The sequence below is a fragment of the Heptranchias perlo genome, chromosome 1 (assembly GCF_035084215.1).
Source record: "Heptranchias perlo isolate sHepPer1 chromosome 1, sHepPer1.hap1, whole genome shotgun sequence".
Lineage (NCBI taxonomy): Eukaryota > Metazoa > Chordata > Chondrichthyes > Hexanchiformes > Hexanchidae > Heptranchias > Heptranchias perlo.
The window spans coordinates 114,507,896-114,526,418 of NC_090325.1; the positions used below are offsets into that span (position 1 = coordinate 114,507,896).

The 18,523-nt window shown below is 40.8% G+C and overlaps 1 protein-coding gene across 3 annotated transcripts in view; it reads right to left on the bottom strand.

Moving 5' to 3' along the window:
- Positions 1-4,310: 4,310 nt before the first annotated feature.
- Positions 4,311-18,523, bottom strand: part of shroom3 (shroom family member 3) — a 426,592-nt gene continuing 412,379 nt past the window's right edge. For all 3 annotated transcript variants that reach the window (XM_067990124.1, XM_067990116.1, XM_067990132.1), the window contains 4 exons: positions 15,114-15,632; positions 12,816-12,972; positions 11,132-11,404; positions 4,311-6,435 (listed from right to left, as the gene is read on the bottom strand). In XM_067990124.1, the coding sequence (XP_067846225.1) occupies positions 6,097-6,435; positions 11,132-11,404; positions 12,816-12,972; positions 15,114-15,632 (1,288 nt within the window). In that variant the 3' untranslated portion in view covers positions 4,311-6,096. The remainder of the gene's footprint in view (positions 6,436-11,131; positions 11,405-12,815; positions 12,973-15,113; positions 15,633-18,523) is intronic.

Here is an 18,523-nt window from a genome sequence, read left to right on the forward strand (position 1 = left end):
TAATCCTGCATTAAATAAAGGCAAGCCAGTCTTGTGATGTTAACTGGCTCAAATAAAACAGATCCGCAGGGCTAGCTAAGAATGATGGAGTCAACACTTGACTCAACCAATTTTGCAGTCATGTGGAGGATGCAAGTTCAGGGCATTGCTCACCATCAGCTGGCTGAGGGAATGGAAGAACTTTCAGTTGACGTGCACCGTCTATACACTGGCCCAATCCAGTGTAGCATCACATCCATCACTTCAATCCAGCACCGTCAATACACTGGCCCAATCCAGTGTAGCATCACATCCGTCACTTCAATCCAGCACCGTCTATACACTGGCCCAATCCAGCATAGCATCGCATCTGCCACCTCTCTGAATACATTTGAACATGGAATCTTTTTTTTTGCCATTTTTCTCTTCTCTCCTCTAGGTGTTGATTCTCACTGGACTAAGGTTCTAAGGGTTCTGCCAATCCTTCATTGCCTCACCAAGTGAGCGCCAAACGGACATTTGACTGTGGCGAGCCAGATCCTCTCCTCACTGAACATCTATATGCATACATTTTTCACAGGGTTCATTGGATAGTAATAGGGATCCTTGCTGATTTACCACCTCCCTAGTCATTCAGGCCAATTGTAGTATCTCCACTACTGCCTGGCTGAGATGAACCAACATTTACCAGGGATCAAACCTTGATCTTCTTGGTCTGTTTGCCACAGTACCACATTAAAGAAATAACAAATTTGTATTTATATAGCACCTTTTATGACCTCAGGACATCCCAAAGCACTTTACAACCAATTAACAACAACTTGCATTTATATAGCACCTTTAACATTGTAAAACCTCCCAAGGCACTTCACAGGAGCAATGGTCAAATTTGACACCAAACCACATAAAGAGATATTAGGACAGGTGACCAAAAGCTTGGTCAAAGAGGTAGGTTTTAAGGAGCGTCTTAAAGGAGCAGAGCGAGGTAGAGAGGTTTATGGAGGGAACTCCAGAGCTTAGGGCCTAGACAGCTGAAGGCACGGTTGCCAATGGTGGAGCGATTAAAATCGGGGATGTGCAAGAGGCAAGAATTAGTGAAGCACAGAGATCTCAGAAGGTTGTAGGGCTGGAGGAGGTTACAGAGATAGGGAGGGGTGAGGCCATGGAGGGATTTGAAAACAAGGATGAGAATTTTAAAATCAAGGCATTCCCGGACCAGGAGCCAATGTAGGTCAGCGAGCACGGGGGTGATGGGAGAACGGGACTTGGTACAAGTTAGGATACAGGCAGTAGAGTTTTGGATGAGCTCAAGTTTATGGAGGGTGAAAGATGGGAGGCCAGCCAGGAGAGCACTGGAATAGTCAAGTCTAGAGGCAACAAAGGTATGGATAAGGGTTTCAGCAGCAGATGAGCTGAGGCAGGAGCAGAGCTACAGAGGTGAAAGTAGGCGGTCTTGGTGATAGACCGGATATGTGGTCAGAAGCTCATCCACCATAAACGTTCAAGTCTGCGTCCCTTGGACTTAAGGAAGCGGAGTTGAGGGCTGTACCAAGGTGAAGAACCAGGGTGAGAGCAATGGTTTTAATGGGGACAAGGGCATCAAAGATGGAGGTGAGGGTATGATTGAGCAGATTGGTAGCTGCAGAAATGTCGTGGTGAATGGAGGGCCAAAGGCTAGACAGTTGGGAATTGGAAAGCGCAGTTGTAAGTGACTTGGGGGAAGAGTTTTTTCCATGGGTGGACACAGAAGGAAGTGGAGTTTGGAGGAGAAAGGGGGATGTGGGTGGAGAGGGATACAAGGAAGTACTTTTGAAGTGTAGTCACTGTTGTAATGTAGATTATGCATTTGGCCACTGAGCAATTTGGGGAAAGCTCTTTTATTTATTTTTTAAATCTACTCGTGTTGTGTTCATCCTCAGTCAAATCTCTCTCCTCCCAACAGATTTCTGTTGCTCTGTCCTGGCTGTTATTTCTACGCTCCTGCACTTGTTTCTGTTGTTCTATTTGGTGCTGAGTTTCTCTGCTATTCTCTATTATGCCTTTCTTTGTGCAATAAAGCCGGTCTTTTCTCGCCATTAACAGTTTATAATTTCTAAAGAAAAACACCCTTGGTATTTTTTTTAACTGTTACATAAGAGCAAAGCCTCTGCTTTTCCTTAGAGGAAAAAAGGTAAACTAACAAAATTGAACTTCTATCTGAAAGAAGCAACAGTGACAATATGAATTGTTCAGACTCAGAACTGGAATTAAGTAGTTCACAAGTATAGCATTGGGCAGATGCAGAGTAAACTGCTTGGGGGTATTTTTCAACTTACTGCTAAAACGTAAATGAGCGCTGTGAGTCGGGCGCACATTTTGAAACCACCTAATTTTTTTTTCTGGTATTAAATTGAAAATTACACCCCTTTAATCTGCACTGATGGCATGATTTCACCCTATGCTCAGAAATGCACCTCCTACTGCAATAATGTGATATTTTCCATTTCCTACAACTGTCATCCTGTGACCTCTGAGTGAGATTCCCAATTTAGTGCCAATTAGGGCTATTTCGAGATGTGGAACCAACTATGAACTATTTTGAACATCTCAAAATGTGGAACCAACATTCCACACTGCCCATATTTACAGACAACATAGATGGTTTTCATTCCATCTATCTGGTCTGAAATCAAATTCAAGTCCCAGATGTCAATGACCACAGTCTAATCCAGGAACCCCCTTTTCCCCCTCACTCAAGTTTACATGAATTATTGTGCCATTTGGTAGCATCGGTATTTGAAACTATGCTAGTAATGTGACTGAAACCTTAATCCTGTGATTTGCATCACTTAGCCATGGCATAACTCTTCTCTCCCCTCTCCCAAACTGATCCATTAACTGCAACATTTTCCCAATTTCTGAGCAGGAAATGTAGATGACCTAAATAGCTACAGACTGATTAGTATTTTCTCTACTTCAATCTTATTGAGTACGTTGTTCTTACCTGCTTACAAATGTTTCCTGAAGAACAGTCTGATAAGGAACAGCCTGGGTTCAGATCCCATGTTTTCACTACTGTTGCCCTCAATCAATTCACTATCTGAACATTCGCTGCTTTTATTCTTTTCTAAGTAACCTCATGTAATCTCAGTTTAGTTCTTCTCTTAACAGGCCTCATCGTTAAACACCAGATCATGTTGGAAGACCTTAGCGGAAGATCATAGATTTAGATCATAGGTTTGAAGGCTTAGTCAATTTGTAACACATTATACAATACCTTGAAATATAATTTTCCTTTTAATTCTTGTTCTAGAACTATTCTATAAAAATTACAAGTTTGCAAGATTGTAGTAGGTAGTTTGTTCAATACATGCAAAAAAGCTAGTATATTTGTTAAAAAAAAGACCAACCAAATACAACTGGAATGCATGCGTTTCCTGACAAGAGTGACGACACTTCAAAAGCTCTTCGATGGTCATGAAGTGCTTTGGCTCGTTCTAAGGTTGTGAAATGCAAATGCAATTTTTTTCAAATGCAACACTGATTTTTACTTGTCTTGGGAGAACATCAAGATTGTTTATGCACCTCATCAATATTTACAATTGCCTGTAATCCTTCAGTTATTGTTTTTGTTTTTAGACAATTGATGGAATTTTTAAAAATAGAGAATCTGATTCAAAAAGTGTTCTAATAACTGCAAAAACAATGCATATCAGCACACTGACAACCAGAACAGAGACAGTGGAGCACTTACAGCTGAGAATTTGGTAGGTTTATTCTTTCAAATGGAAGTTATAGCCTGCTAAATTCCCGTAACCCTTAACATTCCTGTTATTCAATTAACTAATTCCCTTTTAAAAGTACTTGTGGACTCTACCTCAACAACGGTTTGTAAGAGATTTCCACACTCTAACCATTCTCTGGGTAAAGGCATTTTTTTAAACCTCTCGTTACTATTTTGCCAACCAGTGGAAACAACCTTTCACTATTTATCTTATTGTGACCCTTCATAATCTTGAAAACTTCTATCTGATCATCCTTTAGCCTTCTCAGCTCTAGGGAAAAACTCTACAATTGCTAGGGATCAAATACATGAAACTATTCGACACGTATTAATGGTAACCATTCAGAAAGTGGGAGGTGGTGGTCAGAGTATGTTATTGATTATTTGAACATTGACCTGCTGTTTAAAAAAAAGGGAACATTAAAAATGGCAGTCTAAAGGAGAAAGGTCACTTCTACTTCTGGACAGGCAAATATATCCTGGTAAATGTCTTAAGCATGCTCCAACGTGATGATGTTGCTTTATTGGACACAAGTTATTCATGCAGGAAACAAAATACACAACCAACTGCCGACACACTTTATTTTTATTGTCTGCAGCAGTAAGTGGTTTACAAGCTCCAATGTCATGATTTCTGTTTGAGAACAATTCTCATCAAAACATTTAACAGTGAGAAGTACAGCAAACTTTTTTTAAAATTTATTTCACATACCGTACTACTGGCTGATTTGTGAGATGCCATGCAGTGTGTTTCACATCACTGTCTGGACAAAGACTCAGAATGGCTATGGAAAATGTATTGAATAAGTACAACTGTGACCATAGCCAAGTCGTGATTGAACTCCGAAAAGTCATCACCTTCTGAATAAAAAAAATTGGCATTACAATAGAGAACGAGCAATTATCCATTACAAAAACATATCGTCAAATGCAGCAACAAATTTTTTTTTTAAGAAAGTAAAACACAGATCTGACAGAGGCTGAGAAATGAACACTCTTAACATGCCTTCTACACCAGTGTCTGCTCTTCAGAAAGTTAGTATTATGTACAGTGGTTTACACAAAGCCCAGTACACTGAGAAATCAGAATATGAAAAATGAATATTTAAAAAAGGAAAGAAAAAAAAGCAAGGGTTAAAAAAAGCCGTAGGTTTTACCTAACTGGGCCAATGCGTTAGCAAACCCACATAAATAGAGCTCCGTGGGTGGAGCTGTGCACACCTGCACTGTAAACTGCATTTCCAATACTATGATTAACATCACAATACGCACACAGGGACGGGAACACTCTGAAAATTGGTGAGCTTCGATTATGTAGTGTACTTATTTTGACTTCCTTCATTCACGGAGAACACTTCTGTGACAAACAATGTTCTACTTTTTCCACAGACCTCCGTCACCTATAGTTGCACTTTCAATACAGTTCAATCTCGGTATAAATATTGGTGCCACTGAAGGACTCTGGCCTTTCTGCAATGGTCACCCATACTGAATGATCTTCAGTGGTCATTAATGTCTACCAGCTGTACAGAAGGGTGATTACCCACCTACTGGGGGTCATGTCTAACATGCAACTGTCAAACATTCGGACAAAAATGCATACACATAAATTTAAGTTTATAATCATCATTTTGAAAAATGACAGTTATTGATAGTTTGGACTGTATTTAATGAAGAGAAGTGGAAACTGATCATCACCCAAAGTTACTTTGAAAGAATTGGTCAATCGTCAACGTGTAAGATTCTGAATGGTTTCTCCAAATTGCAGCTATCTCTGTTTCAGGTGGCCCTAAGTCTTTCATCGTTAATAAAAAAACAAAACCTCATAAGATTGCAGTCACTTTTTGTGACTATAGGTTGTTTTTTTTTCTCCAAAAGTTTTTTTTTGTACAAAATTAGATTTTTTTTCCTACGCAATAAAGTAGAACCATAAAAGGTTAGCGTATGTACAGAAACTTACACTTCAAAATTATAAATAGTAGTAATTCTCTGGTGTTATTGGCAAAGCTACAAAATGCTTTCTTTTTGTTTTTAAAATAAGTTGTAAGCAGGGACTTCTTGTTGTGCTGTCCTCCTTCATAGGGTTTTTAAAAAGTATCTCAAACGTCACTTTTGAAAAGATGCTTGTGTCTCTCCTCATGGGGATTTTCAAGTTTCATTCTATTGCAGACTTGCCTGGAATAAGTTCCCACGAGGAGCGTCTTCCACCCAAACAATGCTAGCCATTGCTTCCTTAAAATATAGATTTTGATAGCAATTTAAATATGCTGTTTTCTACATCCAGAATCCCTCCTCGTTCTTGTCCACTGAGTGATTTACAATTAAAACCTGATATAAGTCCTTACATTTTCTTTTTAAAGCGAAGAGGTAAATTTTGGCAGCGAGGTGCCAGGTTCTGGGTGGCTGACAGGTGAGTGAGCTGTCCTTTGTGATACAAAGTCAGCAGGTAGGCTTTCCAACAAACACTTGAGCTGCTCCTCGCCCAGCTTGATCTTGTCATCCAGCTCTCGCTGCTCCATCAACAGAGCTGCCTTCATCTTCACAAAGTGCTGGTAGTCTTGGAGTTGCTCCTCTGTCAAGTAGTTCTCCAGGATATCCAGGACCACACGCGCCCTGCGATCCAGGTTCTCCTTCAGTTCCTTTGCGTCCTCATGCTGACTGGTCAGAAGTCTACGCTTCTCATTCAATAGAATCTGAAACATCAGACGCACAACTTTAGTATCAACTCCAGCAATAACTCTCACTACTTAAGGTGAGAATTTTTGAGAAGGAATGAGAAAGCAATTAGGCCCAACAAGCCCATCCCTTTTTCCTCTCTTGTCCAATTTTCTGCCCTCCCCTTCTGCAGGCATTAATTCCATGCTGGGATACAGATCCTAGGGCTCAAGTTGCCATCCAGTAGCTTATCAACGTTCTGGTGCAAGTGACCATGAGAAGACATCACAGCCAATCCCAATATTACACTCAACTGACAGTCACACACTTCCAATGGGGGCATTGCATGGTGATACTGAACAGCAAGCCTGGCTACCTTTCTCCTCCATAACCTAGGGGTGTTTGGACAAGATCTTTTTTAAAAATTCGTTCATGGGATGTGGGCGTTGCTGGCAAGGCCAGCATTTATTGCCCAGCCCTAATTGCCCTTGAGAAGGTGGTGGTGAGCCGCCTTCTTGAACCGCTGCAGTCCATGTGGTGAAGGTTCTCCCACAGTGCTGTTAGGAAGGGAGTTCCAGGATTTTGACCCAGCGACGATGAAGGAACGGCGATATATTTCCAAGTCGGGATGGTGTGTGACTTGGAGGGGAACGTGCAGGTGGTGTTGTTCCCATGTGTCTGCTGCTCGTCCTTCTAGCTGGTAGAGGTTGTGGGTTTGTGAGGTGCTGTCGAAGAAGCCTTGAGAAGTTGCTGCAGTGCATCCTGTGGATGGTACACACTGCAGCCACAGTGCGCTGGTGGTGAAGGGAGTGAATGTTTAGGGTGGTGGATGGGGTGCCAATCAAGCGGGCTGCTTTGTCCTGGATGGTGTCGAGCTTCTTGAGTGTTGTTGGAGCTGCACTCATCCAGGCATGTGGAGAGTATTCTATCACACTCCTGACTTGTGCCTTGTAGATGGTGGAAAGGCTTTGGGGAGTCAGGAGGTGAGTCACTCGCCGCAGAGTACCCAGCCTCTGACCTGCTCTTGTTGCCACAGTATTTATATGGCTGGTCCAGTTAAGTTTCTGGTCAATGGTGACCCCCAGGATGTTGATGGTGGGGGATTCGGCGATGATAATGCCGTTGAATGCCAAGGGGAGGTGGTTAGACTCTGTCTTGTTGGAGATGGACATTGCCTGGCACTTGTCTGGCGCAAATGTTACTTGCCACTTATGAGCCCAAGCCTGGATGTTGTCCAGGTCTTGCTGCATGCGGGCTCGGACTGCTTCATTATTTGAGGGGTTGCAAATGGAACTGAACACTGTGCAATCATCAGCGACATCCCCATTTCTGTCCTTATGATGACCTTATGTTTTTAGTCCCATTAGTTTCTCCAGTACTTTTTCTCTACTGATATTAATTACTTTAAGTTCCTCACTCTTATTAGACCCTTGGTTCCCCACTATTTCCAGTATGTTTTTTGTGTCTTCTACTATAAGAAGATAAGAAATAGGAGCAGGAGTAGGCCAATCGGCCCTTCGAGCCTGCTCCGCCATTCAATAAGATCATGGCTGATCTGATCCCAACCTCAAATCTAAATTCATGACCAATTTCCTGCCCGCTCCCCGTAACCCCTAATTCCCTTTACTTCTAGGAAACTGTCTATTTCTGTTTTAAATTTATTTAATGATGTAGCTTCCACAGCTTCCTGGGGCAGCAAATTCCACAGACCTACCACCCTCTGAGTGAAGCAGTTTCCCCTCATCTCAGTTTTGAAGGAGCAGCCCCTTATTCTAAGATTTTGCCCCCTAGTTCTAGTTTCACCCATCCTTGGGAACATCCTCACCGCATCCACCCGATTAAGCCCCTTCACAATCTTATATGTTTCAATAAGATCGCCTCTCATTCTTCTGAACTTCAATGAGTAGAGTCCCAATCTACTCAACCTCTCCTCATATGTCCGCCCCCCCATTCCCCGGGATTAACCAAGTGAACCTTCTTTGTACTGCCGTTGGCCTTCTTGATCACCTGCTGCACCTGCATACTAACTTTTTGATTTTCTTGCACTAGGACCCCCAGATCCCTTTGTACTGCAGACTCCGGTCTCTTGCCATTAAGATAATAACTTGCTCTCTGATTTTTCCTGCCAAAGTGCATAACCTCACATTTTCCAATATTGTATTGCATCTGCCAAATCTCCGCCCACTCACCCAGCCTGTCTATATCCCCATGTAGGTTTTTTATGTCCTCCTCACTCTCTACTTTCCCTCCCATCTTTGTATCATCTATGAAGATAGATACAAAATATTTGTTTAAAGCATCTGCCATTTCCTGATTCCCCATAATAATTTCTCCTGTCTCAGCCTCTAGGGGACCAACGTTTACTTTTGCTACTCTCTACCTTTTTACATATTTGTAGAAGCTTTTACAATCCGTTTTTATATTTCTTGCTAGTTTACTTTCATATTCTATTTTCTCCCTTTTTATCAATTTTTTGGTTGTCCTTTGCTGATTTCCAAAACTCTCCCAATCCTCATGCTCACTACTTTTCTTGGCAACATTATAGGCCTCTTCTTTTAATCTAATCATACCCCTTAACTTCTTTAGTTAGCCACAGTTGAATCACTTTTCCCATGGAGTTTTTATTTCTCAGTGGAATGTATATTTGTTGAGAATATTGAAATATTTCTTTAAATGTTTGCCATTGCTTTTCAACCGTCATACCCTTTAATTTAATTTCCCAATCTACCTTAGCCAACTCGCCCCTCAAACCTATGTAATTGGCTTTATTTAAGTTTAAGACTCTAGTTTCAGACTTAAGTACGTCATTCTCAAACTCAATGTGAAATTCTATCATATTATGATCACTCTTCCCCAGAGGATCCTTTACTCTGAGATTACTAATTAACCCTGTCTCATTATAAAATACAAGATCTAAAATAGCCTGTTCCCTGGTTGGTTCCATGACGTATTGCTCCAGGAAACAGTCTTGAATGCATTCCATGAACTCATCCTCTAAACTACCTTTGCCAATTTGATTTGCCCAGTCTATATGAAGATTAAAGTCCCCCACAATTACTGCATTACCTTTGTTACAAGCTCCTATTATTTCATGATTAATACTCTGTCCAACGGTATAGCTATTATTTGGGGGGCCTATAAACTACTCCCACCCAGTGTTTTCTGCCCCTTGTTATTTCTTTTTTCCACTCATACTGATTCTACTTCCTGATCTTTCGAGCCAAATTCCTTTCTCACCACTGTCCTTTTGTCATCCTTTATTATTAGGGCCACACACACCGTTCTTTTCCATTTTGCCTGTCTCTTCTATACGTCATGTACCCTGGAATATTTAGTTCCCAATCTTGGTCACTTTGCAACCATGTCTCTGTAACAGCTACTAGATCAAACCCATTCATCTCTATTTGTGCAACTAATTCATCTATTTTGTTAAGAATGCTCCGTGCATTCAGATAAAAAGCCTTTAATTTTGACTTTTTACCTGCTTTTACCTTACTTGTTGATGCTCTATTATCGGTAAACTCTCTGTCCCTTCCTGCCACACTCTGCTTATCTTTACTCTAATCACTACACTGCTCTGTCACCTTGACTTTTCTCATCAGATTTCTAAATTTCCCCTCACCTGACCCCTCCTCCCCACTTTTTAGTTTAAAGCCCAATCCACAGCCCTAATTATTCGATTTGCCAGGACGCTGGTCCCAGCCCAGTTTAAGTGGAGCCTGTCCCAATGGAACAGCTCCCTCTTTCCCCAATACTGGTGCCAGTGCCCTATGAATCAAAAATCGTGTCTCCCACACCACTCTTTGAGCCACGCATTTAACTCTCTGATCTGTTTGTCCCTATGCCAATTTGCACGTGGCTCAGGTAGTAATCCAGAGATTAATACCTTTGAGGTTCTGCTTATTAATTTAGACCCTAGCTCCTCAAACTCATTCTTAGTTCTACCTATGTTGTTAGTTCCTACTTGGACCACGACAACTGGATCCTCCCCCTCATACTCCAAGTTCTTCTCCAGCCACGTGGAGATGTCCTTAACCCTGGCACCAGGCAGGCAACAGAGCCTTTGGGACTCTCTGTCGTGGCTGCAGAGAACAGTATCCATCCCCCTGACTATACTATCCCCTACCACTACCACATTCCTTTTTACTCCCCCAACTTGAATGGCCCCCTGAACCACGGTGCCGTGGTCAGTTTGCCCATCCTCCCTGCTGTTTTTGCTCTCATCCATACAGGTAGCAAGTACCTCGTACCTGTTGGACAAGGTCAAGGGCTGAGGCTCCTCCATCACTAGATGCTGGGTCTCCATACCTGCCCGACTCGCAGTCACACATTTCTGTCCCTGACCACTGAACGAATCCAATGCTTACATTTATCATTTAGGCTCATCCATGAAGAATGACCACGTCGGTAATGCAGAGTTGCAGGTGCCTTTGGAACTGTACCCCAATGAGTCAAGGATCAAATGTGGCACCACTCTGGTCTGAGACTCAGTACTGCATTGCATACTGCATTTACTGCCGACTGGGGGAAGGGGGGGGGGAGCTTATTTTCTCTTTTACTGAAGACTATTACAGTCATTTTATCAAGTACCCTGAGGCAGAAATATCTAACATTTTAGTCCTCATACAATTTCCAGCTGCTAAATGATAGGAACTAAAATTCTCTCTGTTGATTGTATATGGCAATAAACTTGATCCAAAAGACAACGCGAGTTAAAAACAAAAGATTACGTACACGTTCCTCAGCATTTGCATTTTCATCGAGAGTCTTCAGGACATTTTCCACTCGAGCCAAACGACCAGAGAGGGAAAGCAGCAAGTTTACAACCTTATCCAAATCCCCAATGAACATCTTGTACTTTTCAAACTCATTGGACTTGCACAGGCCTTTAATCATGATCTCTACTTCCTCGCCCAGTGCACTGTTCAGTTTAATGTCAGTTGCTAGGCTCTCCTTGGCTTCACGCAGGGTCTGAAGTTTGCATGTTATGCTTTCAATTAGCTCAGACTACAAAGAAAAAAGAAAAAAACAGAATTAAATTAAATTAAATAGAAAAAAAGTCAGAAATCACAATCGATCCTTTGGAAATCATTTGTTAAACATCCAAAAAACATTAGTAATTCTGAGCACTTTTACTCATTCATTACACACTATGGTTTACTATTGACCAGAACCACTCTACACAGTATACGACCCCGTTACGTTACAATATTATCACCAGTAGTGGCCTGACTTCAGCAACAGTGCTGTAAAGTAAACAAGATGGTGCCACGACTTGCGGAGGTACAGACATCCCCCTGAAGAGATGTTTTTCCCCTATGCCTCTGGCAGCAACAACACTGCTGGCAGCAAGCAATCGACCACCATTTGTTTCGGCCAAGGGAAGGCTTTATCGCAGAGTCTGTTTCTACAGGCCAACGATACAGATCTTGCCATCATTGGCCTCGACATACTTTCCTCAGCTATCAGGAAAATCAAACAGGCAGAAATCAAGCGGTGACTCACAACTTTCAAACAGCTGTTGGTTTGTTGCTGCTGCTGTGGAATACACCCTGCAATGTAAAGTGGACCAGATTCCACAGCACTCGGAACTCCAGCAAGAATCACTTCTACTTGACATATTTCTATAATATAAAGGGGCATCAGATGACACCAGATTACTTTCTGCGGCTGCACTGAAAACCATGCCAAAAGATTCACGATAGTGAACGATGTTCAAAGGATGTGACAATTCGGCAGTGGTCTGAGGAAAGCTTCACCACACAGGTCCTTCAGCCACTGCAAACTAATATTTCTACACGCACTCTTCATATAATCTTAATAGACAACAAATTGATGAAAGTGCTCTAAATTCAACCAAATAAATTTTATTTTTCTTCAAATAACTGTTCTGCACTGTGGAGGGTTAGAATAAATTCTACAAGACACTTTAAAGGGAAAGTGTGATAGTTAACTACAACACATATGGTTGATTTATTTTTTTGCAAGTTAGAAACCAGAGATAACGAAATACGTGCACAGTCAATATGTACACATTTTTCCCTTCTCTCTTGAAAGCTCTGACATTCTTTATGCAAGACCCTGCATACTGATTCTTTGCAGGCTATTTGACTGCAGGAAACATCGCAGTGAGGTCTGATGTTCTTTCCAGCAGGGGTCACTGAAAAGCTATCAAGAATGGGAAACTTGGTTGTTTATCCCCTCCCTAGCCCAGGGGCGCTCAGGCCAATTGTAGCGGCCTACCCGCCATCATGCCCGAGATCTGCTAACTCAGCACAAACCAGGAATCAAACCAGACATCTTCCTGGTCCCTGTGGCTTAGTTTTACACTGGATTGGAGCATTTAGCAACTGAGACATTGGGAGAAGTGAACCAGCTAGGTTTTGCATTTAGTGATGAAGGTTTGAAATGCCATTACTTTCTTCTGGTTGATGTCTGGTTCTTCCTCCTCCTCATCTTCAGCAGCGTTTCTCTGCATGTCCTTTATTTTAGTCATCAGCTCAGCTTTGAGGGCAGACGTGCTATAGTAAGTGGGACAATGAGCTGAGGCTGTTCCCGTCTCTCTTTCCTCTTTCCTAAGTACAAAGAAGGAAACTTAAAGATTTAGTCACTATATATAAATACATAAGTTTTCAAAAGAATAAAAAAGGTACCAGTTTTAATTAGGAACGGTTTAAAGAGGCATTATATTTAACAAAATAAAATACAAGTTATCTGGACATATCCTCTCACTGAAAAATCTTTTTTTTTTAAAAAAAAATATTTTTTTCCCTCCTCTCCCACTCTCTGATGAAGGCCCTAAGCTTGTGCCAATTATAGGTTCACTGGTCACCTTGCCCAAGTACAAAGAGCTGGCACAGGCACGGTGGGCCAAATGGCCTCCTTCTGTGCTGTATGATTCTATGAAGTAGCCATATTTTATATCTGAATGTAGACAGTGATCTTTGGCAGGTTATTTGGCCTTGGGGGTAATCACATTCAATGTCCACATGAGTACTTTCCAGCAGGTATCACTGGATGGTGATCAAGAGCAGGAATCCTTGGCTCATTTTTCCCCTCTTTCTAACTCAAGGACACAAAGGCCAAATAAAGCAGTTGCAACCCTGGCTAAGATCAGCTAACACAGCACAATCTGGGAATCAATTCTAGGATCTACCTCGTCTGTAGGACTCAGCAGCATACTGGACAATTATTTACTGACTTTATATTTAATCATTTATATTTTTATGCTTTCTTATATTTATGGATTAAGAAAGTGGTAATGTCGGATGGCTCTGCAAAGCATGTGAGTACTCAAGCAAGAAATATTGGGTGAAAATCAGATATGAATAGGCCATTCAGTTATTCCATGCAAAATACAGCCTAAGTGTGTGGCCTTCCTCATCCATAATTATCTTGTGAACTCACCATTCACTTCAAGAATGCAGAAGAATTGCACCTGGCAGCGTTTAAGGGTCACACACTCATGTTGTATTTTGCATGGAATAACTTAATACATATATAATGTGTTTGTGTGTGTCTGTAGTATCAGTTATGCCTGTAGATGGTGCTGTGATAGTTTTCAATACCAATGGTGTCACACTTTGCCTGTCACACAAATAGCCAGCTTTGTGTCCTACACAGCAGCAGTGAATATACTAGTAGGGTCTTAAATATTATTTCTTCCTCCACACCTAGTGCTGTGTTAACATAGTGAAATCATTTGAGTCAATTATTCAGCATATTCTTTAGTAGATTTTTAAACATTGAAGTGTGGCACTTGAAGACACTTGTATGGCGGCTTACAAAATTTGTGTGACGGTGAATCAAATCAAGAATGAGCAAGATAATGAAATTATGATGGTTTGTGGAATGAAGGTTTACGATCAGTCCAAGCCATACAGATGTTGAACTTTGGCAGTACCACTTCAATTAGGGATTTTCTGACTGTCACATTTATGAAAGAGAGAGATTGAGTGCAGCTCTGTTAAAAGGTATTTACCTTTCAAAGTAAGGCAGTTTTCATTTTGTTTCGAATCATGGTGAGAGTTAGACCCAGATTTAACATCCCAGTGCTGCTTGCTCGTTCTCCTGACCTTTGCAAGGCGAGGAACTTGGGGCAGCAAAAAGAAAAGCACAAACTCTAGATATGCCATTTTCTGAATTTAATGTGACGGTTGTTGCATTGTTCCTGAAGCGTGTAGGGTTTGAGTGCAGCGCTGTTGATCACTGCCCCCTGACACATCCGCATTCAAAGTGAGGGAGGTTGCAATGTTCCTGAGGTTTATGTAGTTTGACATTGTGCCGAGTAGCATTTTCAGTTCAAGCGCCTAGAATTGGTGCTTCAAAGTGGCACTTGCCTGATTGTTGTGTGTATATATTTTCAAACTAAGTTTAGTGTCTGGAGAATAGCAGAACAGCCATATTCCCCTTAGATGGTAGTAGAATCAGCTGCTTAATGTCAAGAATATTGCACCACAAAGAAACAGGATATTTACACTGTTATCATCTCCAATGGGCAGTAGGTATCTCTGTTCATTCCCTGGGGTGTTGGGGAGGGGGTGGATAGAGACTGCACTAATATTCTTTGCTGCCACCAATTGGAGTAAGAGGGTAAAACACAACATATGGTTTGTGTAATGCTAAACAGCATTAACACAATCACATTGCTAACATTATTTAGTGGTTATACTACAGTTATAAGATCCCGCCCTTTATTTTAAGCTTTGCAACTTACTTATCTTCCTCAGATACGGATTTGTTGACCATCTTTTGTATCCTTGGCCTTCTGTGTTGTGCCTCCTGCCGCACCGTGCTGCCCCTGGGGAAAATGCCCTCCATTAGGTCCATGGTTGTCTTCATCTTTGAGTCTGGATCTAAAATTTCTGCCAAAGACTTATCTTTGCCAATGATCTCCTTGGCAAGTTCTTCAGACTTGAGGTCTTCAGGAGACTTTTTGTTCACTTCCAGGGGCACAGAAGAATGTTTGCAGTCTAGGCTTTCTTGGCTTGTGGCTGCATTTTGCATTTGAATACATGATGTATCCCAGCTCTGGCTTGTGTGATGTGCATTTTGGGATGCGTGGGTTTCTTCTGGGGTTTTTGGAGTGCTCATCGGCAATCTTTCTAGTTCACAGTTCACTGCAGAAACATTGTAGCTGAGGTGGGAAGAATAACCGCAGAGGATTGTTTGGCCATTTTCTTCCATGTTGGTCATCACAGGAATCTTGTCGTTGACAGCGTCATTTTCTGGAAATCTTTCGATGCAGAAAAGTTGAGTTAACCAAATAATGGTCCACAGTCAAACTAGATTACTACAACAGCTAGTAAATGTTATTTTTCTGAAAAATCAGTAAACTAGATTGGAGGCTAAAGGAAAATGTGATCCTGGGTAAGTTTGTCAATAATGAGGAAATAATAAACAAAAAAGAAGTTGCTAAACCACTACAGTGTCTGTATTTACTATGCTTAATATATTTTCATTTAGAGATCACTCTAGCTTTCTGTTTGTCATTTTCTCCAGATCTGACATTCTATAGCTGCTATGTTGGAAGATATTACATTCAATTTAATAGTGTACACTGAATGATGTGCTCTAAAACTATTAAAAGTAATATATTTAGAAATACGATGTAAAATCATTTAAAAACTCCATTTATATATCACCTTATCATATCTCTCAGGAATATCTCAAAGCACTTCACATATAATGAACTACTTTGGAGTACAGTGACTGTTGTTATGTAGGCAAATGAATTTTAAGATAATTGAATACTGAAGAAGTTCCTTAATGCTATTGAAGATTTTGTAATAATACTCAACTCTGAATGGCTGTGTGTCAATCTTGGGGTCTGTTTGGGAGTAGTATAATGTCATGTGTTTTTATTTAAATGATTTTTGCCTTATTTTCCTTAAGCTGCTGCCAGACTACACGTCTGCAGTCAGTGAGATCACAGGGCTGACAAGTGCAAACACCATGTATCCATGTTATTAGCCAGCAGGGAGACAGCAATGATTAGAGATTTTTTTCCCTCCCTATCTAGGTTTATTAACTTAGGGTTTTATTAACTTAAATCTTAGACATTGCTGCTGCACTGAGCGGTTCCTGAAACAACTCTTGTTGTGAAAATTCACCTCACGTGCCACCATACTGGTTGCTGCGATTTTAATCTTGTTTTTACAAAAAAATCAGTGGCAGCAAGCTGTAACCAATGTAATTACATCACTGACCATACATGATTGCGTACTCAAACCTGGTTCAAAAAGTGCGTAACTATAGTGTCAAAAGACTTCATGTTACTTCCTTTTTAATTGAAGTTTTATCTCACAAAAACGTTTTTTGTTCTTGGATCTTATTGACCAATAAAAGTAAAAACATTATTCTTCAGCTTAGAGAATTTGTATTGCTGTGTTTGATTACAAGTAATGTATATAACACTAGTGAATTTCAGTTAAAAATAAACTTTTATGCAACATTCAATACGCTAGATGTAACGCATGCTGTAGCACAAAGGCTATTATATTTGAAGATTTGCTGGGTTTGTATTTATAATGACAGCTGATTGAAGAATATGTATGATGTTCTCAATAACTGGACAAATAGATCAACAAACAACATATTATCATTTACAATAATGGAGAGATCCTATAACCCATCAAATGATGCACTTAACAGAAAATAATTTTTCATATTGTTATACACTTACCACGACAAGCTTCATATGGAAGTTAATAGGCAAAAAAAACAGCATTTAGCAAGAGTATAGGAAAGAGATTTTAATACTGTAAGGGTTTTTAATATGTGCTTCTTCTTGTCATTCCTTTTCTTTCAATCATTTATTCTGTACTTTACGAAAGTTTTAGGCCTGACAAGCATGAAACATATAACGGCATACTTTAAATTAACAGAAACACCGCCCTGCCACTCACTTCTTCATAACTTGCAGACAAGGTTCCCTTTTATGGTATTTAAAATTATTTTCTCCCCTTTCGAGTGCCACTCATCAGTGCGAATGCAGAGACTGGCACCTAGCAATCTGCTCCCAGTCCTCTCAACATTGCTCTAAAATGTCTGATAGCAGATGTAAAATAAAGGGGCTGCAGGCAATTGTGTCTCTGATTTTTAATCCTTCCCTCTGGAGAAATGCTGTGCCTCCACTTGGTGCCTGAAGTACAGCTGAAATCCTGAACTGAGCATGGAAAAGGGTTGTGTGCGCAAACCTGTGTCCCATCATTCTGTGGAGCAGTGTGTTAAGTGCTCCACTGGACCGCAGTAACCACACTGATTATTTTCATTCACTTTTTTTCTTATCAGTATTCTCTGGATGAATTTGATGAGCCATGTAGACCAGGATCCCCTATTTCCATTTGTGAAACACAATTTGGTTGTAATTCCTATTTTGACTACCAAGTGGCGCTAAATCTCCACTCTGTCAGTACAGATGTGTGTTTCTTTAATGGCCACGGACCAGCAACAATATCATTCCATTCTGAATACGTGAGGCTTCTTTAGGGCTGTGACGCAGATCCAGAGGACCAAACATTATTGTAGGGAATACTTCCATATTTGGGGTTTCAAACAGGATTCTATGCATAAAGTTCCATCAAAAGATATATGACCTAATGTTGAGTTCAATTAATTGGGCTGAAAGAACTGAAATTAACTTTTAGGGGCAGACACATCTTGAAAATCTTTATCTCAGATTCTGAACTCAAATTTTGTTACCTCTCAAGTGTGGATTTACTTTTTTCACCTCCCAATTTGTTTTATTCTTTCCTCGAAGGCACTGTCTCTTACTAGCATACGCTCACTGAAGTATCTTTTCTTCATGAGTAAGCCTAGACTAGCGAATGGCAGCAAGCTATTTATGGGAGGGAATTATAGCCGAGCGGATCCAGTCCTCACCATTTGGATAAATAGTGATGAAGCACTATAACCAGGTATAAATGTCTGACTCTATACACTCTGCATAACCAGATATAAATGTCTGACGTATACTCAGTATAATTGGTTATAAATTACCATCGCCGAATCCCCCACCATCAACATCCTGGGGGTCATCATTGACCAGAAACTTAACTGGACCAGCCACATAAATACTGTGGCTACAAGAGCAGGTCAGAGGCTGGTTATTCTGCAGCGAGTGAC